The sequence below is a fragment of the Fundulus heteroclitus genome, chromosome 2 (genome assembly GCF_011125445.2).
Source record: "Fundulus heteroclitus isolate FHET01 chromosome 2, MU-UCD_Fhet_4.1, whole genome shotgun sequence".
NCBI lineage: Eukaryota > Metazoa > Chordata > Actinopteri > Cyprinodontiformes > Fundulidae > Fundulus > Fundulus heteroclitus.
Genome location: NC_046362.1, coordinates 3,754,268 through 3,780,842, shown reverse-complemented (window position 1 = coordinate 3,780,842; position 26,575 = coordinate 3,754,268). Strand labels below are relative to the sequence as shown.

General features: G+C 41.6%; 1 protein-coding gene across 6 annotated transcripts in view; it reads left to right on the top strand.

Moving 5' to 3' along the window:
- The window catches only part of LOC105927073 (suppressor of tumorigenicity 7 protein homolog), a 55,314-nt gene that overhangs the window by 20,442 nt on the left and 8,297 nt on the right, over positions 1 to 26,575 (top strand). For 5 of the 6 annotated variants that reach the window (XM_036145946.1, XM_036145960.1, XM_036145948.1 and 2 more), the window contains 5 exons: positions 23,003 to 23,085; positions 24,412 to 24,571; positions 26,014 to 26,068; positions 26,211 to 26,326; positions 26,479 to 26,554. In XM_036145946.1, the coding sequence (XP_036001839.1) occupies positions 23,003 to 23,085; positions 24,412 to 24,571; positions 26,014 to 26,068; positions 26,211 to 26,326; positions 26,479 to 26,554 (490 nt within the window). Of the gene's footprint in view, positions 1 to 6,867; positions 6,923 to 23,002; positions 23,086 to 24,411; positions 24,572 to 26,013; positions 26,069 to 26,210; positions 26,327 to 26,478; positions 26,555 to 26,575 lie in introns of all 6 variants that reach the window. The other variant, XM_036145954.1, reaches the window with a different exon arrangement.

The following is a 26,575-nucleotide window of genomic DNA, read 5'->3' as shown; positions in this document are numbered from 1 at the left end:
TGCTTCAGATCTTTAACGTTACATGAGTTTTAGGCTTTAACGTCCTGTGCCTCTTGTTGATTTGTGATGATGCTTTAATGCCAGGTGTCTCTGAGAAGCTTCACATTTGCAGCCCTAAGCTGCAGTCAGGCTGTGTGTTCTGCCGGTGTACCATAATATGTTACTCAGGTCAGGCCTGTGAACCAGTGAACTTTTATTTTAATTTTTTTGCTCTGCTGTCAGGGTATTATCATTATTTTTGAGTACGAAGGTGTTGTGGTTGCACATATCTATACTATATTTCTTTGACTCTGCTATCAAACATGCTTGACTTAGTTTTTGTTGGATTTGGTTGATGGATGCCTGGCAGTCAAGCTCACTCTGGATCAGTTCTAGAGTGGTGTACTCTGTAGCTGAAATTAGCGAGGAGTAAAATCAAAGAAAACGAATCAGAGATGCTGTATAAAGTCTGCAAAGAAACCATTCCTCCTAGCAGATGTGTGTTGTCACATTTCCTTTGTAAATGGAATTGCGCGGTAATGTGGGGTTGCCAGTATCTTTCCTTACTCTCCTCCACTGACATACTTTTATTCAAATAGTTAGAAATAGATCTATAGCTTAAGGTTTGAGATTTTTGTGCTTATGCTGCCTGTTACATGAAGCCGCTGGTCATGCAGGTAGAAAATAAGCCCAAATCTTCAACTCTCCGTCAACATGCTTGATAATCTCTGTAAGGTCTTTGGATTTCTCCAAATGTGATTAATGCTGTGCAGAATGATGAAACAATCTTCACAAGTCTTTTCTCATACTCAGATGTAACATTAAGCGGTGTCTATGTGTAGTGCCTGTGTTGGTTGCTCTTTTATTAGTTTCTTACAAGCATTTAGGATTTTGGGAACAACTTGATTGGATGTTAACTTGAGGAATCATTGGAATCATTATTTAGCATTAAGACGTTTCTTGTGTGATCATTTTTTTTTTCTCCTTGTAGAACGATAGACTCAAATTTCAGCCAAAAGGCATATTACACTTTTCAGACTGATGCAAAGCAAAAGATGATTTTTTTATATTTTTTCTTAAATCATCGCTGGTGTATTTGCTTGTTGGCATTGTGGTAACACACAGACACGCACATAAACCCTTGAAACAGATGGGGTCAAATTTGCTGGTAACAATGAACAAGTGCATTTGATTTGTTTTTTTCTACACAGGAAGGATTTCTGTTCCTCGATGCCATAGTTTGATGTGTTATGAGGTTTTGTTGATCTGATGAAGATAATACCAAATTCTAAATCTCTGTAGGGACATTTTTATGTCCTGTTGTTAAACCTTTGATGTACAGGGCAGGGATGGGGCCGATTCAGAATCGGCATTGGGTTCCAATACCAGCGTACTTTACAGATGGAAAAATTCCAGGTCCGTAAACTGCATCTGTGCTGTGATGTTTTCTTCTGGAAAGTCTCCAGAGTCTCTGCATTCCACAGTTTTCCAGTTAGCAGCCAGCTAGCAAAGGCGCATTGACCCAAGCACCGTGACCAGCCTACATTTAATCACTACATACCCGCCGTATAGAATATGTTGCACTAAAAACACCGCAAAAGCAAGACCACAACTTACAATGTTCACAAAGCAGGCGTACCGAGAGGCAGAAGTACCGCCGTGACCTACAGTACAACAACATCGGCGTATTGGTTCACTGTCACATATAAAACCGTTCGATGTGCCGAGAAAACGGCTTTGTGTAAACGTGTCCCCCGGACTTCCACAGACTGAAGTATGAGCGAGTATGTGGGAGCCTTTAAGTCGGCAGGAATCCCTCTGGAGTCATTCCAGACACAAGGTAGACTTCCACCAGACAAGGTGACAGTTATGGGATTATACTTAATTTGTGCTGATCACATCAAGTAAGCCTTTGTATTTTATTTGGAGAGGGCTAGGGTTTTAGGAGGAAAATAGTAATAATATTTATAATGTTTTTATGATCCACTTTCCATTTGGTTTATATATCTCAAATTGCTAGTTTAGAGTGTAAGAGAGACAAAAATTACCCGGTTTCATTACCACCATCTCTGACATGACTGCCACATCATCTTGCCTGTTTCATAAAAGGATTTTTTTTTTTTATCTTTCAATGTAAGTTGAAGTCGTTTGAACTAGAGGGTGACACAGGCATGGATTTCCACTCCCGTCCCATTCCCACAGAATATTTTTGGTCCCATCCCACTGCTGGTAAAATGACTCCCACTCTCATCCCGCTTCTGTTCACAATGATTCCCACTCCTGTCCCACTACTGTTTTCTTTCTTAATCCAGTCTTTAAGAAATGCATTCCATTTGTGGTTCTGCAGTTTTATTTTAAAAGATATGGCAACAGGAACAGTTCATAAGTGGTAATGTACGGAGCCACTTATAACTGTTAAACCCTGAGGCATTTAGGAGCTATATCACTTTACCACATCAACATTGTTCTAACAATGTACTTTTCATGTTCGAACGGTCTGTCACGTTCTTACTATATACATATTTATAAAGGTATAGCAACTTTTTACATTTGAACATCATAAATATTTTTCTGATCTGATAATATACAGTAATACATAAATATTGTGTTTTTTTAACAGCAAAGGTTTCACTATATGACCAAATGCCTTTTATCTTTCTAACATTCTATATTTTTACCTCATAATGAAGTTGATGGCAGTGCAGATAGTTGATAAAATGTCTCATCTACCAGAACTGTTGAACATGACTTTGTTGTTGTTGAACAGCTTTGACAGTATTGTGATGTATACTGACTTAAAGCCTCTCATTGACCAGCTGGATGGAGACAAACTACACCACCTGAATGGCAGTCAGGTTGTGTGGTCACGCAGAGTACCGTGAGACATTTACTAAAACATCTGTAATATCATTTAATATAATGAAATGACCTTGGTTTTGATTATTCACAATAAGGAAATAATTAATTTCATGTCGAACGGAGGCACAGGGAATGCTAGTTATACTATAAATTTGGATCAGATGTTTCATTTTTGAATAGATGTAAGCCCTCTTATGCCACGCTCGGTACATTTAACCCTGGAATCTTTCATATTTTTGGACCAAGAGAACCAGAGAGGAGACAGCCAGTTGAAAATAAACTTTTTAGTAAGAAAAAAAACAAACAAAAAAAGTGAACAAATCCAGAAAGCAGTGCCTAGGGCAAAACATTTTTGTGAGGAAACAACAATGAGAACCTCAGGAGCAAAACCAAAGGTTGACTGACTTAGACGGCAAGATCTGACAAAGAGCTGTAACGACAATGGAGTAAATAACAGGGGAGAGGCGGGCGACAAACTGAGGTACTGCAGCTGTTAGAAGCATGAAAGTGCTGAGGGAAGGATAAACACCATAAATACTGGGGGGGGGGGGGGATACACAGAAACCAGGAAGGTGTACCAACCAGAGGCATAAAACAACCCAACAAAAGAATGAGCCAACGTACCAAACAAAAGGTGACAAACAAAGTCAGAAACAGGAACAAGAAAACAGGAAGTTATTATATCAGTCAGGTTTCAAACTAAAACAGGAGCTAAGCACTGTAGAGAACTGTAATAAGATCACAGTTCTTAAATGCACATGGAGTATTCTTTTGCACAGCAGAAGCTAAGGCCATTCTCAGTTTCTATAGGGTCTTTTTTTAAAGCATGGTTATGATTTGCTCCTTTTCCTGTCAAAATCACATTATCTAGTCCAGTGATAAGCTGTTAATGGGCTTTGAATGGAGGGAACTCCTGAGTGAGTCCTGCGTTTGTTTGCTCCTTTACTGATGCTCAAAGGCGGGCTAAGATGCTTATTAAAGATGGTCATCTGATAGAAGCTTTCCGACGGCAACCAGCTGTCTCAGTTGCTCTGGTAACCCCCATAAGAACTGCAAAACGCCAGAGCGATCAGGTTTCTGTGGTAACTGCTGACTTCTGCTATATTTGTCTTTTTAGCTCATGTAGAGATGAAGGTTAAGTAAGCCAAAAACCCCGCTGTTCATGAAAGAACTCCGATAAAACCCTTTCTTTCAGGTCTTTTACTCTATTTTCTTGGAGCACGATCTGATCTGATGGGATGTGACACCTAGGACATGGATGAACATTAAGTGTAGAGCTGAATTAAGTGTCACTCAACAGAGCAGTTTAGTGACAGGAAATCTTTAGCCTGGTAGCTAAGCTGCAATAGAGGAACACAGATCATTGAGTGTTGCGTAAATATCACAGCAGCTAACATGATTTCACTCTTTGCCTATATTATATTCTTATAGTTCAACACATTGTATAGCACATTTTGAAAAGAGGACTGAGCTAAGTATAATTTATCTTAAACTTGCATGATTGAATTATGTCACATATGCAAGTGAAGAGTTTGTAATTTTTAAATCAGCATTACGGTTTTAGTCTGCTGCTGAATCAGAGGTAGCTTTCTTTGCCCTTTTTATGGGCTTATAGCTATGGTGAGAAGTTTACATACATTCTTGGTCATTAATGCCATAATAATTTGGATTATTTGAATTTACAGCTCTCTTTCCTGTAGGTAATGATTGTGCAATATGTATGCTGAGCAGACTATTGTACTTCAGCTCAGCTGTTTTCTGGGTTTAAAGAGACCCAAACTCGCTCCCTTAGAAGAATTGCTAGCATGTTAAAAAAAAAAAACAAGGAAGGAACCGTATAAGCCTAAGTGTACAGCTCCTATGAACTGTACACTGGTGGTATCATGCTTTGGGTCCATTTCGCTGCCAGTGGTATTGCTCCACATTCTACCTAAAAACCATAGTCAAATGGTTGAAATTTTAACACAACTTGGTATTACAACTAGATAGTATTGATGGGGAATGGATAAAATGGGCAACCATTAAGTTTTGGATTGGTCTTCCAAAGGTCCGACCTTAACCCTATTGAAAATGTATGAACAATAGCTGAAAGTCAGGCCATTGCCAAAAAAAGCAATCAATTTAAATGAGCTCTAATTCTGGATTTTTCTGACCTGGATGTATTTTTCTGACATCAGTTGTCTACCAGAGCCGGGACTCTTGAGGAAGACTTTGTTAAAACACTAACCGTTACTATTTACCTCCCAATTATTTTTGAAGTTTCTACCCCATCAGATATTCAAGTTAACAAATTGGTGTTTACGTGCTTAATCTGGTCAAATAAGTGCTATTTTGGAAAAGTGCTCCCATGAAAACCTCTGATTTTTCAAAGCCCCTTCCAAATTTACTGAGGTGTTTTAATTACAGGTTACTGTCAATAAAAACTTGAGTAGCGTTTCCTCTGAACAGAGAAAATGGTTGCTGAATAGAATTGGACAATTTTCAGCTTAATCGATTGTGACCGGCTGCTCAAAGACTAAATACCAGATCAGTTCAGACTCATTGAACACACCACAGTAACACGGTGGTTTCACTGACAAAAACTCTGCTCGGTGAGGAAGTTATCACTGAGCGAGGAAGACTCAAAGTTAGCATCTTGCAGTTTCAGTGTGGCATTTAAAATTACATTGCATGAATGAAAGGGATACAACATAAAAACTCAGCCACGAAATTCTGATGGGTGCATCCCCACATGAGATGATTTGGTGCGATGAGCGGTCTGATGAAGTTGAAAATAACAAGGACCCTGGGATTCTTCTTGCTGTGTAAACCAACCAAGGGGGATCTGTCTGTGTAGTCAGCCAAGCTGGCGAGGTGAAGACTGAATGCAGGGCTGTTTTTAAAACACACCGTCCCACCAGCTCCTGATATGACTTACCTGACTTCTGATGGAAATAGGACTTTTTGTGTCGCCAGGAGAAGGATTTATAAAACCATTGTCGCCCAAGACTCAGGCCACAGTGTTGTCTTACTCACACATGTTGTTGAGCACATGTGAGTTGATTTATTGCATCCTTCTAAAACCAGACTAGCAATTTCAAAATAATCCATCATGCTTTGCAGAGCGAGCGTATAGCACACTGCAGCTGATTAAAGCTTGTTGAGGAGCGTTGAAGGAAGATCAGGGATGGTTAAACTGGTCAGGTGTCTTCAAAAGAAGGAAAATGTATTTGTCATCATTGCTTTCGAGCAGGAACCGAGAGTTGCGACTAACCTCTTCAGCCTTTTCATTTCCCTTGTCTTTCCTTGCCGTCAGAAATCAATTCCCATGTAAGAAAAAATGCCATATTCCCAGGGGAGCATGAGATAAAATCATGAAATGGCAGATTTAATCCAAGTCGGTGGTCGTCTTTCACCCACCTCTTACAGCTTATTCACAGGGGCTTCACAGCAAGTTGCTTAACCCTGTGATTTTCTCTGTTTAAGCTGATCGGCGGCTGTGAGAATAAATGCCTTGAGTAATTGCGTCACACTGGATCCGTGGCTCAAATAGATCTGCATTGATTTGGATATTTGTGTTGGGTCCAAGGACAAAGGATTTCTTTGCAAAAATGAACCTTCTGTAGGTGTAAAATCTGGAACACACATTCATCTGTCTCCCCTTAGGGCCATTTAGAGGTTGTCATGGTTACCCCTGCAGGAGGAGACCAAGATGCACCCCACCCCCGCCCCACTTCATTAAAATCCATGTTATTGATTGGCTGGACTGGTAACTACACGCCACCCCCCACTGTATGGTTTTTGTGGGGTTACCGGAGACAGAGCGGGACAGAACCAGCTTACACTTGAATGGGCCTGCTGTCCTGCACACGCAGCAGCCAGCTAAGGAGGAGAGAAGGAGACCAGGCCGGGGGCCCTCACTAACAAACGTGTCCTCTGAATGCCTGACTGGCCTCTGTCTAGACGTTTTTCTATAGATATGGAAAGCAAAGGCAGCACCTTGTATACGCTCAACTTTTCTTTAGCTTAACTCTTTTTCTTTTCACGTAGAAGACGTTTTGCTGCCCTGTTCATGTTTCTGGTGGATGTTTCCATGAAATGGAGGGTAAGTGATGTGGCTCAGTTTGGTCTGCAATTGCATGCTGTGTGTAGTAAGCAATTCTTAGGCGCGCTTGTTTGTGAGGTTCACCCTTCAAATGGCCTTTTCATGGTGTACAGCAGGTGCCTCTGTACATTGTGCATTGATATTCATGAAGCGAGCGGATTGCTGGGTGCGTAGGTGATCGCCTGCTGATTCACAGTGTTTGTGTGTGGATGTGCCGGAGTTTTACCAGCTGTTGCAGATATCTCTGTTTACATCGAGCAGGGCTAGAATAAACCTTGTATTTATCTGCTGTTGCTGTATGGTTTGTTGTTTTCTTTTGTTCTGTGGTCATGGGAAATGATCACAAATAGAAGCTGAGAAAATAAGATGCTCGAGCAAATTGGCTTCTCCTAATGTGTTAAACCAATCATTTTAGTGATTTAAGAAATCGTATGACTTCAGACACCGTTGCAGCATGTAATTGAAAAAGAAGTATGCCTAAGTTATTTTTGTTTAAACTATCGTTGACTTTATAAGAACTACGACTGCACAATAGGTTGTGAATTTATCGTTGTCCCAATATCGTTTAATGCAATATGCATATCACAAAGAACTTCCAAAACTGCATCGACTGTTGGCTAAATATTTAAGTGCCATGCTTTAACATAGCTACAAACACATGTATTTTCATGCATCACTAAAGTTTTGGAAGAGTTGATAAGGTGGTCATTATGAAACTACGACTACTTTGTCTTATTGCCAAAGCAGTAGAGTTCAGAAAGAAGCAACTTTTTCAATGTTGTTGAAATGGAAAATGTATTTTTTTCTGGCAGCTGTATAGTTCACTGATTGTTTGGGGTCAATATAAAAAAAAAAAAAGAGTGTTTATGATCCCAACAAATTGGTCCTATTCACTCAGTCACATTATCTCCCAGCCGTTCGGGGCTCCAGTAGTCGTGGGCGAGAGTCGGGGACCATCCTGGACAGGTCGCCAGTCCATCACAGGGCAGCACAGAGACACACAGGACAAACAACCATGCACACACAGGCTGACCCTGAGAGACCATTACCCTAACAGTCATGTCTTTGGACTGTGGGAGGAAGCCAGAATACCTGGAGAGAACTCACGCATGCACAAGGAGAACATGCATCCCCAGGCCGGGATTTGAACCAAGGACTTTCTTGTTGTAAGGCAGCATTGCTGCCAATTCCACCACTGTGAGTTGTTTCCATTCAGAAAACTCAAGAATTAAATTGTACTTCTATCACATTTCAGCCTGATTCCTACTAAAACCATTGGATGTTTCAAAGACATTTTTTTAACAGACTTTACTGTTAAATTTTCTTTAGTTCTTTTGAAAATACCACTGTCATAAGCACTGCCTGCCCTCCGTGTGCTGCACAGCTACAGGGCGCTGTTACTCTCAAAACAGCTGGAGAGAGCAAGAGAGTGAGCCTGAGACTTCACGGTCAAAAGTAAGCCCAATAAACCGCAACCTGTGTCTCACGAAATATACAGGAGACTTCAGAAAAAAAACAAGCCAAATTCACTTATAACGTTGCTTATTATAATCGGACTTGGTAACACTGCTATTGAAGCCAATGACCTTAAACTGGGCTGCCATGAAGCTGTTCGCCCTTACCACAAGAACAGTGCTGCGAGACTACCACTGGGTCGGTGCATAGAAAGTTCTTTCTCACCCAGAGACATTAGGGGGAGATGACGGACCCCTCAATCCTCTCATAAACATTTAATTACCATCACAGGGACTTAGAAGAGGATGCATTAAGGTAAACATGTTGCTTAGTGCTGCTTTAAAGCACGTTATAGAATAGAATAGAATTAAACTTTGTCATTGCACATGTCACAAGTACAAGCAACGAATGCAGTTTGCATTTATCCACAAGTGCTTTAGTAGTGCATAATAACATTATGATTCTGCTATAGTTATAAATATAAATTAATATAAATATATGCAGACTATAACTGTACTATAACTGTAAGTCTAATTATACAGGCTATGAATGGTCAAACTATGAACAGGTTATGAATATGAAAGGTTATAAACAGACTATAGAGAATAATGCGTATATGATGAGTATTTACAGGGATAAATTACCAATATAAAGTAGATTACCTATACAGTATTTGCAGTATTATTGAGCTAAAAGATAGAAGTGTAGGCAGGTAGTTGTGGTTCAATCCATGTGTTATTGTTGTGTGAGAATACAGTCCAGTCCGTCGTTTGTTCAGATGTCAGGAGGTAGAGTTCAGGACTGTGATAACTGTATGGAAGAAGCTGTTTCGGTACCTGGTTGTCTTCATCCAGAGGCTCCTGTATCTCCTTCCAGAGGGCACAAGAGTGAATAGTCTGTGTGGTGGGTGACTTCCCCTACCTTCTGCAACGCCTTCTGGTCCGAAGCAAGCAAGCTCCCGTACTAGGCTGTGATCCAGTTGGTCAAGTTGCTCTCAATGGTGCAGTGGTAGAAGTTCACCAGGATGTCTAAGGACAGATGCTTTTTACTCAGTCTTCAGAAAAACGAGCCACCAGTGAGCCTTTTTGACCAGCTTGGAACAGCCAGTCGTTCGGGTGAGATCCTTGGAGATGTGGACTCCCAGGAAGTTGAAGCTGTTCACAGGCTCCATAGCTGTCCTTTGTTGTAGATGAGTGAGTGTGGGTCGGCATTCCTCCTGAAGTTCACAATTAGGTCCTTGGTCTTCTCTGTACTGAGCAGCAAGTTGTTGGTGTCGCACCACTTAGCCAGATGATCCATATCCTCCCTGTAGGCAGCCTCATCTCTGTCCTTGATGAGGCTGATCACCGTGATGTCATCTGCAAACTTAATAATGATATTGCAACCATCGGCAGGTCTGCAGTCATGAGTGAGAACGGAAAAAAAGGAAGGGACTCATCACACAGCCTTGTGGTACTCCAGTGTTTATGGGGATGTTTGATGAACAGTGGTTATCCAGCCAGACATGTTCGGGCCGAGAAGGAAGTCCAATAACCAGTTGCACATGAGGGAACTGATGCCTAGATCTGTGAGTTTTGTGATGAGTTTGAAGGGATGACCGTGTTAAATGCTGAACTAAAGTCTATGAACAGCATTCTGGCATAGGTGTGAGAGGACAGAGTGTGGCGCTATGGAGAATGCATCCTCTGTGCTCCTGTTCTGACGGTATGCAAATTAGTGGTGGGGAGACAGGATTTGACGGGTGCTAGGACCAGCCGCTCGAAGCACTTTGTGATGATGGGGGTGAGGGCTACTGGGGGGTAGTCATTGAGTCTTGATGGGTTGGGGTTTTTGGGTATCAGGGCGATGGAGGTGGATTTGAAGGAGGTCAGTACCATTGCACAGGCCAAGGACAGGTCCTGAGATGCCATCAGGACCCGCAGCCTTGTGGACATTAATCCTGCTCAGCACATACATCTGAGATTGGATTCGGAGAAGTGTTCTTCTACCTTCCTTTTGTTGTGGTGCTTGGCCTTTTTGATGCCCCTCTTCAGCTCAGCCCAGGCTGTACTGTAGGCCTGTGTATCCCCTGACTTCAAGCCTAATTATGGAACATACACGGGTTGAATTAGGGTTTTAAGTTAACACCCCTCTTATGTAAAGTATTATCTCTTTTTCCCTCCATATAATTAACACCAGGTGAATAATGCCTGGTTTACACGGCAAGATTTTAAAATTGTTGGTTCGTCTATCAAGACCCAAGAGACCCCACACATGATGATTAAAAAATAAATCATGGATATAACAGGCTTGGTCCTACAGTGTGTGGTGTTCAGCCACATGGCGAAAACACACCACACAACCATATTTCATTCACAATCATTGGGGTGTTCAATCTTGCAAAATCTCAAGAGGTCAAATGTGAGTTCAGAGTAAATAAACATTGAAAATAAACAACACCGAAGCAATGACAATGGTTTGTGGACTAATTGTAACAGAGAAAACACATTACAAAAAGAAAAGGTGTTTGTTAAAAGAGTAGAGAGTGTGAGCAGACGCTCTACTAGTTGCACTGTGATTAGAAAGTTGTTTTGTCTACATTTTGGATTCAACACATTTAACAAGCAGCGAAGATAGTCAGAAGAGACCTGGTCTCTTCAGAACTTTATTTGGCTTTTAGTTAAAGCGACTTTAGCCCAAAGGCACAGTATGATGGAAAATTTTGTTTTGAAATCAGGCTGTGCCTTGACACCAGCCAATAGCTATAGCATTGTACATATGTGCACGTTTTGGGCTGGAACCACACTGTCACAATCCTGAGAACTGTTAATGTGTCACGTTGTAGAGACTGAAAGGCTATTGTAAAAATATTGAAAACATCAGGCTATTTACTTTATTTAATAAAATGACAAGGTACAGGCCTGTTCTATAGGACAAGTAACCGTAAAGGTATCGTGCTTTTCAGATCTTCCATTTCACACTAAAATCATTTAGTTGTGGTCTATATAAAGAGGAATTTCATTGCTTTGGTCTGAATTCCTCATAAATGTACCCCCGTGTTCTCTGTCTTTTACCCCTGTTCTGAGGTTTGTCTGAGAGCAACTTGTTTGGATGTGCTGTCTCTTTAAATCTAAATGAGGCACTTCACACCCCGCCCCCCTCCAGGTCGCAGAGCGTTCCACTCCATCCCATTTGTCCATTTTTGTAGTATGTTGAGGGACAGCGTTATGAACAACCAATGACTTTATTCACTTGTAGCTTCAACATCCTTCAGCTTGAACTACAAAATCACTTTAAGAAATAAAATGGCCAGATTCAATGACCTTGTTTAGCAGCTCAGCAGCAACTCCTGTGATGCAATTGCTCAAACAATGTGATAGAAAACAGAGAAAACTGAACGTCTTGAAAAATATGACCCAAAAAGAGCATAAAGATATCTACACAGCACCGGGACAGACTATAAATGTTCTGCATTCCTAGAGACTCCAAGTACACAACAGAAGGTATTTAGTTGACTGGAGGAATTCTACATGGAAACTAACATTGCACAGAACTTTGAATACATCATTTTCATAATGAAACATGGTGGTGGCACAATCATGCTGTGGGGATGCTGGCATCAGCAGGGACTGAAAAGCTGGTCAGAGCCGATGGGAAGGCGGATTGTGTTAAATACAGAGCAACGCCCGGAGGTTACCAACAGGCCAGTGACCCTAAGCTTATAGGCAGGGTTAGAATGGGATGGTTTAGGTCCAACCATAATCACATCTTAGTATGGCCCAGTGATGATTCAGACCACATCCAGTGAAGAATCTAGTTTCTTTGCCAGATCGGTTCTGTCATTACCCCCTGCAGAGATGAACCCCTCTCTGAGCAGTCGTTTTAAAGTTCACATATCCAGCTGGCAATGTTCTGAACACTTGCGCGCTTTCAAAAACTAAGGCAATATTGCCAAACCAAAGGAGGCCTGAAATGGACACACAAAACTATGTCAGAAAACCTTTAGAGTTAAATACATGGGTGGCATGTGACACTTTAAGGTTCTGTTTTCAACTGTAACGTCTACTGAAGAAACTCTACTGAGTTCTATGACAAGAACTTATGTGCACCTGATACACGTCACAGAGGTGATCTTTTTGCATTTATTTAGATTGCCCAGATTTAAGGTGAAAACAGGCCGTTTGTACGTCGCACTCTCAAAGAGCAGCGTGGCTTTACCCTTCCATGACTTAGGTGATTCTGGGTTGTGACTGCTTTGCTTGGTGAGTCAGAAGAGTTACAGCGCCGGCTTGCATTTCACAAAGCACACAGACATGGTGAAAAGGCTTCTTAATCCTCTCTCAAAGTGTTTTGTGAAAGTGGCTTGCTGCAAGACTGGAAAATTGCTGTTCAAACACGCCCTCCGTCCAAATCTGACAAAACCTGAGCTGTGTGCTAGAGAATAAAAGGAAATAAGGAAAGGACGTTTCCCAAAACATTTCTAGCAGTTATTCTAGGAAAAGGTGTTTTTTTTATATAAATTGACTCCAGTAGGCTTATACAAATGCACAACACAAATTTTCATATGTAAAACAAATTATTAAAAAATGGCCATTTTGTTTTTCTTCTACTTCACAATTATGTGCAATCTTGTGCTAATCCATCAGATAAAATCCCAAAAAGTCTCATGAAGTTTATGGTATAACATGACAAAGTTGGGAATGGTGAAGGGCTATGAATCATTCTGCAAGGCACTGTAATGTCATTTGTAAACTTTCTTTTTACCAATATTCATGAGATGACAGATGAGCTCAGTAATTGCTGATGTTGCTTAAAAGTCCATAGTGATTTGAAGGCCTTGGCAGGACCCACTGGCTGTTCAATCAGCTATATATTTACATTATGAGCCATACTCTGAGGCACTCCCTAAATGCCCCTGCCAACTAACATCTCAAGCAAGAACAGCTGAGCTGCGGGGGCTTGCTTCACGCCAGCCACACACTGCTCTCTCATATAACCCTGTCATGATCCCAGGGGTAGTGCCTCTTGTAGGCTATAGATTAATCTCCAATCAACAAGACGTTCTGAAGCCTTTCTGAATCTGATGCGCCTTCAACATGCATTTCTGACCCCTGACATCCGCAGACATTCTTAAGAGGCTGTGCAGCCGGTCTTAAAGCACGCCACACTACACACACCTCAGCACGCTCATCATCTCATCATTATTAAATGTTTCTGAGAAATCCTCCCGGCTGTCTGTTCAGATTAGCATGGTAGCTCCTAAAGTTGGCATCAGGTGAAACACAACTGGGAGCTTATTGAGATCATCTCTAGAAATGAAACTAAATTCAAACGGAGTTCCTAATCATGTTTTTCTGTATTTGTTGTTTTAAAAACAATTAATTGTATTAACAATGATTATCTATTTATATAAGTTCTACATACTGTAAGTCTCTTCCCATGGACATCTTTGTTACAGATTTGTAACTAATGATGTAGCAAAGTCCATGTGGATATTGTCTTAACAGGGTGCTCGATTATGGGAGTGAAAAAATCAAAAGTCACAATATTTAGGTAAAAATTTTAGTCACACTATTTAAAGCAATTGCACATTGAGTTTGGGCATTTTCTGCTCCTCAAGAGCCAAGTAGGAGTTTACCTACAAAGAAGAATGAAGCCTCATCTTTTCATATTTTTTATTGAGTACTGTTTCAGTGGTTGTTTTTATTTCATTTGGAACTAAAATTGAATTTAAAACACAAATGTGATTAATTCCACAGTAAATGATACTGACTTTGTCACTCTAGTGTAAGGTCTATATGGTAATATCCATATGAAATTAAACAGTTGTTTTAAATACAGATTACCAGGGTTCCCACATAGTCTTGTAAACTGTGAAAAGTGTAGAATTAGAATTTGGAAAAGTATTGAAAAAAGAAAATCGAGATGGAAAAATGTTTGACCTTTTTCAGCCTTGTTTCTTTATCCATTTCTAAAGGAGGAACACATTTCTGATCAGCTATCTCATTAGTAGCGGTTAGTCTGGTCTCTGAGGATGTTTGGTTTAAATTTTGTTCTCACATCCAACTTACACCGTCAGAGGTACATGAAGAATGGCATTTGTAGTCAGCAGAACTTATCCCAGAAGGCTTTATGTCAGTTTAATAATCATAACAACCGTCATGTCGTTGCAACTTTGTGCCAATTCCAATAAATCTTGTCCTCTGCATTTAACTCATCCCTTAGAGAGGAGTGGGCTGCCACTGTGTGGCACCCAGAGAACATCCTGGGGCTAAGGGTCTTGCACAGGCACCCAGAGTGGCAGTCTGTGGAATTCAAACTCGGGAACATGCACCCTGCTCTAACCACTAGGCCCCCACTTCTCCGGCAATTAGCCCCTTTGCCAATTAGTACCCCAATTTCATTCATACGCATTCCAATTTCATCTAAAAAGACTAACAGACTTATGTTAAACATAACCGTACATTGATAAACGGAGCAATTCAAGTTTTGGTTACTGTCCTGTGAAGGCTTCACAGAGAAAAATAAATGTAACAAGTTTAAACTCATCCTTTCATGACCTACATTAAATCTGAAGCAGTTTTTATTGACTTTGTTCAGAGCAATGCAGTTGCTGTATTTAGACCCCCAATATAGGGCTGCACATATATATTGCAATGAACTTATCACAATATGAAAGTGAGCAGTATAAATATTGCAAGGGAGTCATTGGAATGCAATGTTTGTTGGTTATGATCTTGTAAGTCTGAGGAAGTTGAGGTTTTGCATGGTAGTAATGTTGTCATCCAGCTGGATGGAGTCTGTGCTGTAGATGTCCTCAGATGGCAGCAATTCAAGGTCACACAGTGTTGGAAGTACCTAAATGAAAGATGAGAAAGAGAGGAGTGCAGAAAATGGGGACTTACGGGTGCGGATTTTGTCATTGCAATATTCAACGCTAATTTCCCCCTAAGATATATCTTAAAAGGAGGGAGTATAAGCACAGACATATCTCTGTCTCCAGAGAGCTTGACATGAACAAAGAAAGTCCCTGCAAATGGTGGAAAACGCTGCATTACAGTTTCTTGTTCACTAAACGAATGCAGTACAAATTAGCTTTGGTTTGGTAACATGAGTTAGTCTTTGCGATGGTATACAGTGCATTTTGAATTTATTCCAAGCTCGGTTTTGCACCCAAGGGTCAAGACTGTGCCTCAACTTGACAGAAGCTGAAAATAACACATATCTATTTGCTTGCTAGCTAACACAACGTCTTTATTTCTCTGAATGGGGTTGTCAAATTTAGCGATATCTTGATATAATTGACACTAAAAATTAATTATTCAAAAATACTAATTTGCATCATAATTGATATAAACTGACCCATTCACATTTCCCCGGATTGTCGCACTTCTTCTGACGGAACAGCTAAAATAACAGACTTTACCATCCCTGCAGTCCGCTCATCTCATCAATGATCTGCTGCTGGAAGTTTAAACTCTGCTAACATGTCGAGTTCATCCAGAAAAACAGATGAGGCCTTCTTTGTCGACAAGACGAACACAAAAGTGTTGATCAGGGGAGCTTTACCTACCAGGCAGACAGACAAGAAATGCTAAGCTACTGCTAGAATTTAATGCTGTAAGCTAACGCTATGACACTAAAGGGGTCAGTGAAGCTGCAGTATCTGCAACAGTGATGTAGTAAACCTCCCGGTTTACTTATCTGAACAAACGCTGTCTGGCCAGATAAGTAAACCGGGTTCTGTCTGCGTGAGCTCTCCTGTCCATTACTCCTGCGCTTAGCTGCAAAGCTATAGGAGGCCAACAACACAGGTTATAGTGAAGCGGCAGATCCATATTTGCTTTGAAACACGATTTATTTTAGTTTATTGGTCCCAAGTTTGAAATGTTAGTATCATGACAATCCTGTTACCTAAAGCTTAGATCACATCATCTTTTAAACCCCGGTATGAGGTCAGAAATGATTCTTTAAGGATTGCTTACAACGTTAAAAAGTGGGTGCACAATTCTTGGAATTTCTGTATTTCACACAGGATTAAAACAGTTAACACAGGCTCAAATTAGGGCTGAACGATAATTCAGTAACGATATATATCGGTTCATAGACTTATATCGATGATAGAAAAGAAGGGTCAATAAAATTTCAACAGAATAACAGTTTTCCCTCCTTTTGCATTCTAGCCTCTAGGTTGATATTACAGACATTACATCCTCCCACCCAATCACAACGCAGACCCATGAACCTGCTTGGTAAGGCTGGACCAAAGGACAGTACAGAGTTAGTAATGGTGGCACAAGAGCAATCAGTCAGCATGTTTAAATTGTTCTGGTTTTCTAACCCATACTATAACGTTTATAGTAACTTTTAGGTTGAGTGATGGCGTTCTATATCATTGTCAGTGGGCTTGTGTAGTAATCCTCATGTAGCAGGTGCTCCAGCTGTGTCTTGTGATTTCTTCACCTTTTGTCTGGGGGGAAGTCTCCAGAGTGGCGTTTTCAAGTTAGTCTGGAGTTTCTGGAGTAAATGGCGTTGCTTAAAGATTGCAACTCAGTAGGTTTATTTTTAGTCTGAGAGGCTTGTGCTCCAGTGGGAGATCCAGTGTTATATTTCACATCTTAGAGTAACAAGTAATTGCTTTTTAAAATGTAACCTTTTTCCCATATCTGCTGAAAGGAAGATACCTTCTTAAACCTCTAAATGGACTATTTTTTTCTGGTCATGCTGACCACTCAAAGCGTTTCACACTAGAGCCGTATTAACCCAACCGTACTCTCAAACGCACTCACATTCATACATCGATACTTAGGTGGGGGGGGGGGGGTTAAGCGCCTTGCCCTGAGGCGCATCGACATGGAGCAGGAGGAAGCCGTAATTGAACCTACAACTTTCTGACTTATCAAAGTTGAAATCGAGACGATTGCAAGACGATTAGTTTTCCCACAGAGCCTCAGTGCGCCCATTAGCGATATAGTGATCCTGATAGTTTGCTGATAGCACATTGAGCAGGTAAAATCTTTTCACCTGATGTATTTAGTTGTTAATACAAGCAGAAATCAACTTGCTTGAAGACAGCTCCTGTAAAAGTATCTTTCAGGCTGAATTTGGTCACAACACTGGTTAAGTGTGTCTTTTATCATTCCATACAGACCAGCAGTTTGCCATCTGTCCCGTCTTGTGTAAAGGTCGCTTCCCCCGCTGTCTGTAGTGACATTTAGGCCTGAGTCTGTCTGATGCCGTCTATCTTTTAATTCATCATGTTATTCCCCTATTGTCCTGTCTAGCTTTCTTCTACCCAGCATTAACTCATTAGAGTGGGAGCTTCTAAAGAGGGCAGCAAGCAGTCGGCATTAAGTGTTTGAGACATTCCCTTGTCCACTCTAAGCACAGGGTGAAGGCTATTTTTTTATTACATCCAATTTGTTCCCTCTGTGTAGAGTAATATGTATTTTTGGATTTATTTGTTCATTTTGATGAATAAATATTATGTAACATGTGCAAAAAATAAAGGAAATCCCTTTAACTTTAATGCAGTATGCCTGTTCCTAATAACTGGGATTGGAGTTCAGGGGATAAAGTTCTGATTAGAACGACCATTTAAACATTTTTGTGCCTCTGTTCACTACAATTGAAAGATGTATCAAAATGTATGTGCCTCGTCATCGCTTAGGGACATAAGTATAAATTCCAACTATACTATTAGAAAACATCAATTAGAGTTTAGTCATTATTATGTGATGATCTCTTTGTTATCTTTTGCAGTATAATCCTGCTGATCTCTAAAACACAAACGGCAGACCAACACTTTGGAAGTTTGGAAGTGGTCACAAAAATGACACAATTTCTGCCTCTCTATAAGACATCAATTACTCGTCATAAAAATTCTTAATTAACTATGGAGCTGTATACATTTTTGGAGTGCTGCCAAACGGCAATGAGAGCAGACTTTTTGCTGGCTGATGGTGCCTCCGCTCTGGTCCTCAGTCCACTGCAGACACCAGTCTGATGAACCCCAGCCTTATACAAACGTTAAGAGACAAACATGTGCATAAATTAAGTGCAGCTGGACAACTATTCAGAGTAGTGAAGTGGAGGCTCTTACCCTTACAGAGAAGGCCTTTCTGATGGACTTGCAGTGAATCCTCCTCACAGCTGTCCCTGGCCTGAAGTTACAAGAGGACACTGCTGTCTGCCTAACAAATGGCTCTTAGGTCAGCCTATGAACCATAAGCAGACACCACAATTTATCCACATCAACACTTTTAGTTCATCAGAGTTCTTTCAGTTTTTCAAGTCAAAATCCCACACATTAACAGACTGTTATTTCAGATTAATGAATAAAGTTGGAGAACAAAAACAATTTTTCAACTTGTATGATTCTGAATTGAAAACCCTTAAAACCACAGTTTTAATTTATGACCTAATCTTGCCATGATCAAAAGGTAATTCTCAGAGGTGTACAAGTAGAGCAGTTTACGGTGAAGGTAGAAAAAAAAAAACAGGAAAAAATAGTTGTTGCATTCCTCACGTCAAGCCTTTCCCGAAACACAGACAATTTCAGAAGTGTTACCTGGACCAAGGAGAAAAAGAACTGTCCCGTATTCCTCTGAGAGCTCCTATCTGAGCCTAAAAATTCCTACCTAGGAGTCTCAGCTTCAGAGCGATTCAGATCATTGCTGGGAGCGACTGAGTAAGGAAATGACAGGAATTCTTATTTAGTGAGGATGTGTGGTTGACCCCGTTGCTAGGTGTGGTTGACCCAGTTGCTAGGTGTGGCACTGTCTTTTAAGAGCTGTGATTGGATGATGGTACAAGAAAAAAAGACAAATGCGATCCTAGTGATCAAAGGAGAGAAGTTGGTGTCTCATGATGATAAAAACTGGCTAAATTTATTGACTGTCACACAGCATCAAAATGTTTTTAATCACCATATGGAGATCCTCATCTTGATTTGATTATTTTTATGTTTACTCGGCAGTCAATTTACTACCTCTGTCTGTTTGATATCAATGCGCACTCACCTGTCAGCATTTTACTGGGATTGCCCGCTTCTATAAAGCGGTCGTATTTGGCAAAATGACTGGCATGAAATGGAGAAAAACAAGATTTAAAAAACAAACGAGAAACGCACAGCAGCGCACCTGTCCGGTCATCTCTGGGAGGAGGAGTGTTGAAAGTTAAGTGGTCGCTGGATCACGGCGCAAATAGGCGGACTGTGAGTGGTGTCGCCACAGATCAATGCGCCTTTCTCCCTGTGTGTCTGGGTGCTTTTACGCTCCAGCCTGGAAATGAAGCGCTGCAGCCATCCAAAGAGAGGAGATGGCTTCACACAGCAGAATCCGGATCACCATTTAGGCTCCGGGCGTTATCATGCAAGGGAGAAACGACTTTATCACCTCTTTTATATATATTCTTTGTAAATTTCTCCACTTTTTATTCATGATTATCTAACATTTTCCTTATTCATCCTCAATAAGATAGGCTTTATTGATCTCACATTGGAGAAATTCACATGTCACGTCGGCTCAGAATCAGTAATCATAGGAAGAGGGTGTCAAGTAGGACGAGGTGCATCATATATATACAGTGTGTCCTCGTTATACCCTGGATCAAAAAGGAGTAGGTAAGTAGAAGAAAAAAATAAAATGCAAAAAGAAATAAGGCAGAGGCTTACAGTTACAGTTTTAGTTACAGTTGTTAATAAAATGGCGTTAGGTAGAGCCACCTTTAACCTGTAGGTTTGCTGAAACTAATTAATTTCCCTCTATGGGGATGATAAAGTTTATCTTATCTACATATTAATAATTGTGTGATTGTTAAAGAAGTTTGTGTGCTAATTTCCTCCTGTGTTTAGGTGTTGGATCAGCCAATCAGCTCTCTCTGTTTCCACCATCTTCTCTGCTTTAGACCTTAGCCTCACTAAAAGCCCTCCTCACTACTCCTAACATTTTGGAGCTCTATAAGGCCTACAATGCTTTGTGTGTAACCTTTACCATACTGAGGGAAAATTAAAAAAAAAATCTTAGAAATTCTAAGAAAAATCTTAGAATTTGGGAAATTCTAGGATTTTTCCTAAAAGGACGTCACTAAGAGCTACTTTTAGTCTGAGGAATCTTTGTGAATACGGGCACAGGACTGTTGCTCAGAGGTCTAAAGTCCTCTTTTTAGACGAAAGTCAAGTTTGTATTTTAGTTTGAAATCAAGGTTTCCAAGTCTGGAGGACGGGTGAAGAGGTTTAGAATCCATGCAGCCTGAGGTCCAGACTCAAGTTTCCAGTCAGTGATGCCACGTCATCTGCTGGTGTGGGTCCCCTGGGTTCTCTGAGTGCCCAAATCCCTGCTTCACTCTGCTGACAAGCTTTAAGGAGACGCTGATTTCCTTTTCCAGCAGGACGTGATACCTGCCTCCCCCGCCAAAGCTGGTCCCATGACCATGCTGTACCTGTGATTGATTGGCCAGCAAGCAGTCTACCTGTTCTTAGCTCATAGGAGTGGAAGCCACTGTGGTCTTCCTCTGTGTGCTGAGGGTTACACAACGACTGTTTCCTTTATTGTTTGGATGTCTAACATAATATGTATTCATTAAAATGAATAAATAAATCCAAAAACACATATTGCTCTATACAGATGGAAAAATGCATGGAGTCATAAAAAGTTTTCCAAGTCATTTAGAACAGGCATACTGCAATAACGTTAATGGGATTTTTGCAAAATAAGTTGCTGTAATGTGCAGTAACGTCACCCTACATTTAACCAGTAGCACACAGTCTTAGGGGTGGACCATCTGGCAAAAAACACATCACACATTTAAATAATTTGTGATTTTAGCCTGATTATTCTACCCCTGAAAGACGGTACAAAGGGCTGGGAAATAACATTTGTTCTCCGCTGAGAGGATTTTGTCTTTGCTTTCTTGTCACACTTAAACGTCCGGATCAACAAACACATTTTAATCTCCAGCTAACACAAGCCAACACAAACAGCTGTTTCCAAATGACAGTTTCATTTATTAAGGAGTAAAAGTGTTTGAGTGTTGGTGTCATGTTATTGTTCTGAATGCTGCGTACGATTCGTACCAGACGTAAAGGGGCTGCAGGCCTTCCAGGATATTCTGCTTTTGTCCCGTTAGTTTTTTAAAACTCTAAATATGTCAGGATTTACTTGTCTTAAATGTTTAGGTATGTCTTAAATCCAGAAACAGAATGAATCCATAAGGAGGTAAAGACCTTGGTACAACCGGCCTTAGGACCAAAGAGCACTTTTGACAGAGTTTAGGCACCTTGTGCAACATGTCAAGTAAAACTGGCATCAAATGAAGTATCTTAACATTAATGCTGAACAGTTCTCTCTAAATATACTGCCATTAAATATCAGTGTGTGAGGTATTCATATTGCAAAGGACTGTGTGGAGAGGCTAACGTTCCATTCTAGGAGGAGAATGGAAAATAAATTATTGTTAAAAACAAACGTCGCAAGCAGAAATACAACATAAGGGCCGTTATCTAAAATAGTTAGAACAAATATGAACACTATAAACATAGATGTATAAATGAGGCCAAAGATGTGTGTATTTGCAGTATTGTATATTTCTAGGTTTTTGTAGTAGACTTTTTGGTGATAGGAGAGGTGGAAGGATGTTCTGCAGCGTTCCTTCCTGCCCCGTGGCAGCCGCGGCCTGCTGCTCAAAGCGTCCACGTGTCATAGCGGGGGTGAGAGGCGATGTTGGTGATGGATGCCAGTCTGGCCAACATTCTCCTCTCCTTTACCTCCGCTGTAGAGTCCAGTGGACAGGCCACAAGCCTGTAATGTGCATTCATGTAAAGGCAGCCTGCACCCGGAGTACGCGCTGGCAACATTAAACAGGAAGTTAATTCAATATGAAAGTGCAGTTTGTTTTGGCCTTATGTTAGAAACAGAACACTATAGTCCAACTACTCAGACGGATAGAGAGCTGGGTACGTAAAGGGGCGGCGTGATATTACACACTTAGGAAGAATATTTAATGCACCTTTATAATCCAGTGTGGCTTATGGTCTGAAAAATATGTTACATTGTTACTGAGAACGGGGATCTCTGTGCCTTGGATCCTCCGTCCAGCGGTGGTGCCTCACTGCTGTTAATAACCCAAACAGTGACGGCGTTGTAAGTTTATGACGGCACAGAATGGTTCCTGCCATGTAGACGCGGCCCCTCAGGGCTCTTTCTCCTCTCATGGTCAGGTTTTTGGGGCTCATGATGGTCAAACTGGGCTACACCTTTTCCCCAATAATCCAGCGAACAGTTGTTGGAAGTGAACGATGCCTAAGTGGCCCAGCTGGAGTTTACCCAACTCTGACAAAGGGAATTTTGGATCTGGTCAGATTCACATCTGAGCAGCAGGGCTCTCTGGGAAATACCGTTCACCAGCAAAATGCTATTATTCTGCATGACACCTGCTCTGTGCCGCAATGACAAGCATCCTTGAATCTGGAGCCTTTTCATGTTTCTCTCATCTCCCCTGTAGACTTGACCTACTTTTTTCTAAAGTTATCCCGCATTTGATCTTCCAAACATGTTCTCTAAAGTAGCTCTCCTTAGTCTGGAACAGAGAGTGTTTTATGAGGAAGAACTAACCCCTGTGACACTTTGTCTGGTGTTCTCTCTGCAGTAAGCATGTTTCTCAACACCTTGACACCCAAGTTCTACGTGGCTCTGACCGGCACGTCGTCCCTCATATCAGGACTCATTTTGGTAAGATCTACTTGTTGTTGCATTTCACAGATCTACATCCCAACTGGCGTTGATGATGGCTTTGAAATGAGATGTATGTTCTGGCTATTACTAAAATACAGACTAACAATTCAGAAATGTATGTTGTGGCCAATTTCCAGTCACCAAATTATTTCTAGGTGCATCTCTACTAAAAGGTTTGAGACTCTTGTTGCTTTCAGATGTTTGATTTTCACTAAGAGTTAAAATCCTGTGATCACTCTGATGACTGTGTGCTTTTAATTCACATTCTCCGTCATCAAATCAGAGGGGGAGAACTTCAGTTGGCTCTTTGTACCGTCTACAAGCCAAAGGCTTGATTTGTTGGAACCTGGCTCTGTAATTTAAAGGCCACAGGAAGCTGTAATGATCGTAAATCCAAACTCTGCTTGTTGTTCAGTGGAGCCTATGAATCCCCGTCTGATCAGCCGTCTACGGTCCTACATGCGCTGAACATCTCTTAGTGCTCTTCAAACACCTGACACCCCGGTGGGGGTGTTTTTGCACAGGAACGGGATCCTTATCACGACGCGTCACATACCCATAGGTTTCTATATTCCCCCTCCTCCAGTCTTCTCACAGAGACGGCAAAGCGTGCAGCAGCGTTTGATCTGGAGTCTAAAATAGTCCTTCTGTTAATTAACTCACTCTCTCTTCCCTGCAGGCTTTCAGCCAATTTGCGTAGGATGCTTGGAAATGGTTAGGAGCCTGGCACATGAAAAGCGCTTGCTTCTGTTCAGGCAGCGGCGCAATAATAATGGCCATGCTTGTTTCTCCTCTGACACTGACACCATCATAGGGACGTAGAGTCAGTGTGAGCGAAGCGGGCCCAGCCTGGTACGGCAGTACAGGGTGTGCTCACACCGTTCACCTTCTGTCCTCCCGTTTATTTCACAGCATTCTGACGCTAATTCAGTGCTCTAAAAAAAAAACAGCTAATTACATTTTAGGTGTAATGCTGAGACGGTTGCAGCGCTTGAAACCAGTGTGGATATGGCAGGCCGTCTTAATGAGCCTCGGTTGGATAGCAACAATAACATAGTGGGGGGGGGGACTTGCTAATTATTGCTGAAGTCGTTTAGCCCATGAGCTGTTTTGTTAGCTATCTCCCTGATTACATGCGTATTATTGTTTATGGTAAGAAGTTTGGCCAGCAGAACACTGCTTTTAGTGGCGTTTTAGGGTGGGCAGCAGTTTTCAGAGAGGAGCGCATTTTCCTGATCTTTAACTGCTTTCAGCTCAATTCAAGGAGTCGCAGTTTATTCCTGGTTAATTGAAGTTTCCTGCCGTCTCCGTTTCCTTTCTCAGATCTTTGAGTGGTGGTATTTCAGGAAGTATGGGACCTCCTTCATAGAGCAAGTGTCTGTGAGCCACCTGCGCCCCCTGCTGGGCGGAGTGGACAGCAGCTCTCCCAGCAACTCTAACACAAGTAACGGGGAGGCTGACTCCAATCGGCAAAGTGTCTCCGGTAAGATTTTTTTTTTTTTTTTTATCGGCTTCAAGCAAGAGTGGAAACGCCAACTACAAATCATGCAGAAATAACTGATTGAACCAAAGTACTTTGCTCAATCCCATCATGATTTTCAGCTCCTTCTACTTTACGCGTCAGTTACCGGGAGTTCTGAAAATGTAGAAATCGTTTGTTTTTAAGTCTGTTTAGACACATTTATTATCTCTGCCACATTCCTTGGTTACATTTGCTCTGTGGCAGCATTTATTTAGAGGTTTTAGCTTCAGCATTTGTTTTTGGTTCTTTTACAGAGAGTGAAGGACCCAGAAAGAGCATCTAATCGAACTGTTTAGATGAATATAAATGAGCATGCAGCTCTCAGCTGGAAATCACACTACAGACCAGAGCCTTTATAAACTCACTAATACACACACTGGACTGGACTAAATAGAGACTTTAGAAACTCATTTGTTTCCCGTTTGCACCTTAAGGGAAAGACTTTTTTTAGCTCGGCCTCCCTGGTATCTACCTTACAGTGCCTGGCTGAAGTATTTACAGCCTTTTAACGCTGTTCCGTTTTCTCATGCCACAACCAAACAACTTAGACCACCACAGAGTTTATAAATGAAATTGAAAGTGGGGCGTGCGTTTGCGTTCAGCCCCTTTTCACTATGAAGCCCCTAAATACGCTCCAGCTGAACTAACCGCCTTCAGAACTCAACACAGTCATGAAGAAAGTCACAAACGGGCTTAAAGCATCCTGCAGTTAACCCTGATGTGCCTGCCGATCTGTGTCGGTGTATGCTTGTGTGCATTCTGAGGGTGGCTCCAGTATTAAAGTACTTTAAATATAATGTCAGTTTGGCCAATCGTTTCAGCCTGCCAGGGACATGCTGCAGCTCTAAAGACCTGCTGGAGAGTTTAATGTGACTAGTTGTGTTTGCGAGGCTCCTGTACATCTGAGCAACACGGCACAACTCCAGTGCATCAGCAAAGCCATTGAATGGTTGCACTAAAGGGAGCATGAAGAGTGCTTAGCTCGTTAAAACGTACAGCAAAGCATTAGGGGCTCCTTTCAGATTCGTTGCCTTCACTTTCTTTTCACATTAGTTTTGCAGCTTATTTTCCTGGAGAGAAGTGCCGAGTCTATTTGTTCAGGAGTGCTGAACAGAAGCAGCCTCATATGGCACTTACTTCCTGTCGTTACCAGCGTTTGAGTCGTGTTTTTGCACGAAGCTGGACAGCCAATGGGAGTGATGCGGGGGACAAGCCGGATCGCTGCCTCTGATTGGAGCATTTGTCTTCAGCTGGGATGAAGTGGCCATGTCCACCTGCTGTTTGCTGCTCTCATTCACACAGGATCACAGTAGATGGGGAGAAGTTTACAGTGTGGAGAGCTGGCTCCCATCATCTCAGCCTCTGACGCTGCTGCTTTGTGTTCTCTCTCTGTGCTTCTGCAGAATGTAAAGTGTGGAGAAATCCGCTAAATTTATTTCGTGGAGCTGAATATAATCGGTAAGTTACAGCAGACTGCTTTCTTTTCACTCAGATTTAGATTTAGTCTTCTTCACGCCACGCTGTATTATTTCTGTGCACGTCTGTCCCTGCTCTCTGCCGCGCTCTGGAGCTGCTCTAACGTGCCATTTCTCCCTCCCAGCTACACATGGGTAACGGGTCGAGAGCCGCTGACCTACTACGACATGAATTTGTCAGCGCAAGACCATCAAACCTTCTTCACGTGCGACTCGGACCACCTGCGGCCAGCCGATGCTAGTGAGAACCCTCAGAACACTAAAGGTGAAATGTGCAGCTCTGTTCTGACGTTTGAGCTGCTCACTAAGAGGCTGTGTGTGTGTGTGTGTGTGTGTGTGTGTGTGTGTGTGTGTGTGTGTGTGTGTGTGTGTGTGTGTGTGTGTCTGCCACAGTCATGCAGAAGGCATGGAGGGAAAGGAACCCGCAGGCTCGCATCTCCGCTGCACATGAAGCGCTGGAGCTGGAAGAGTGAGTTCAATTTCTTCTTCT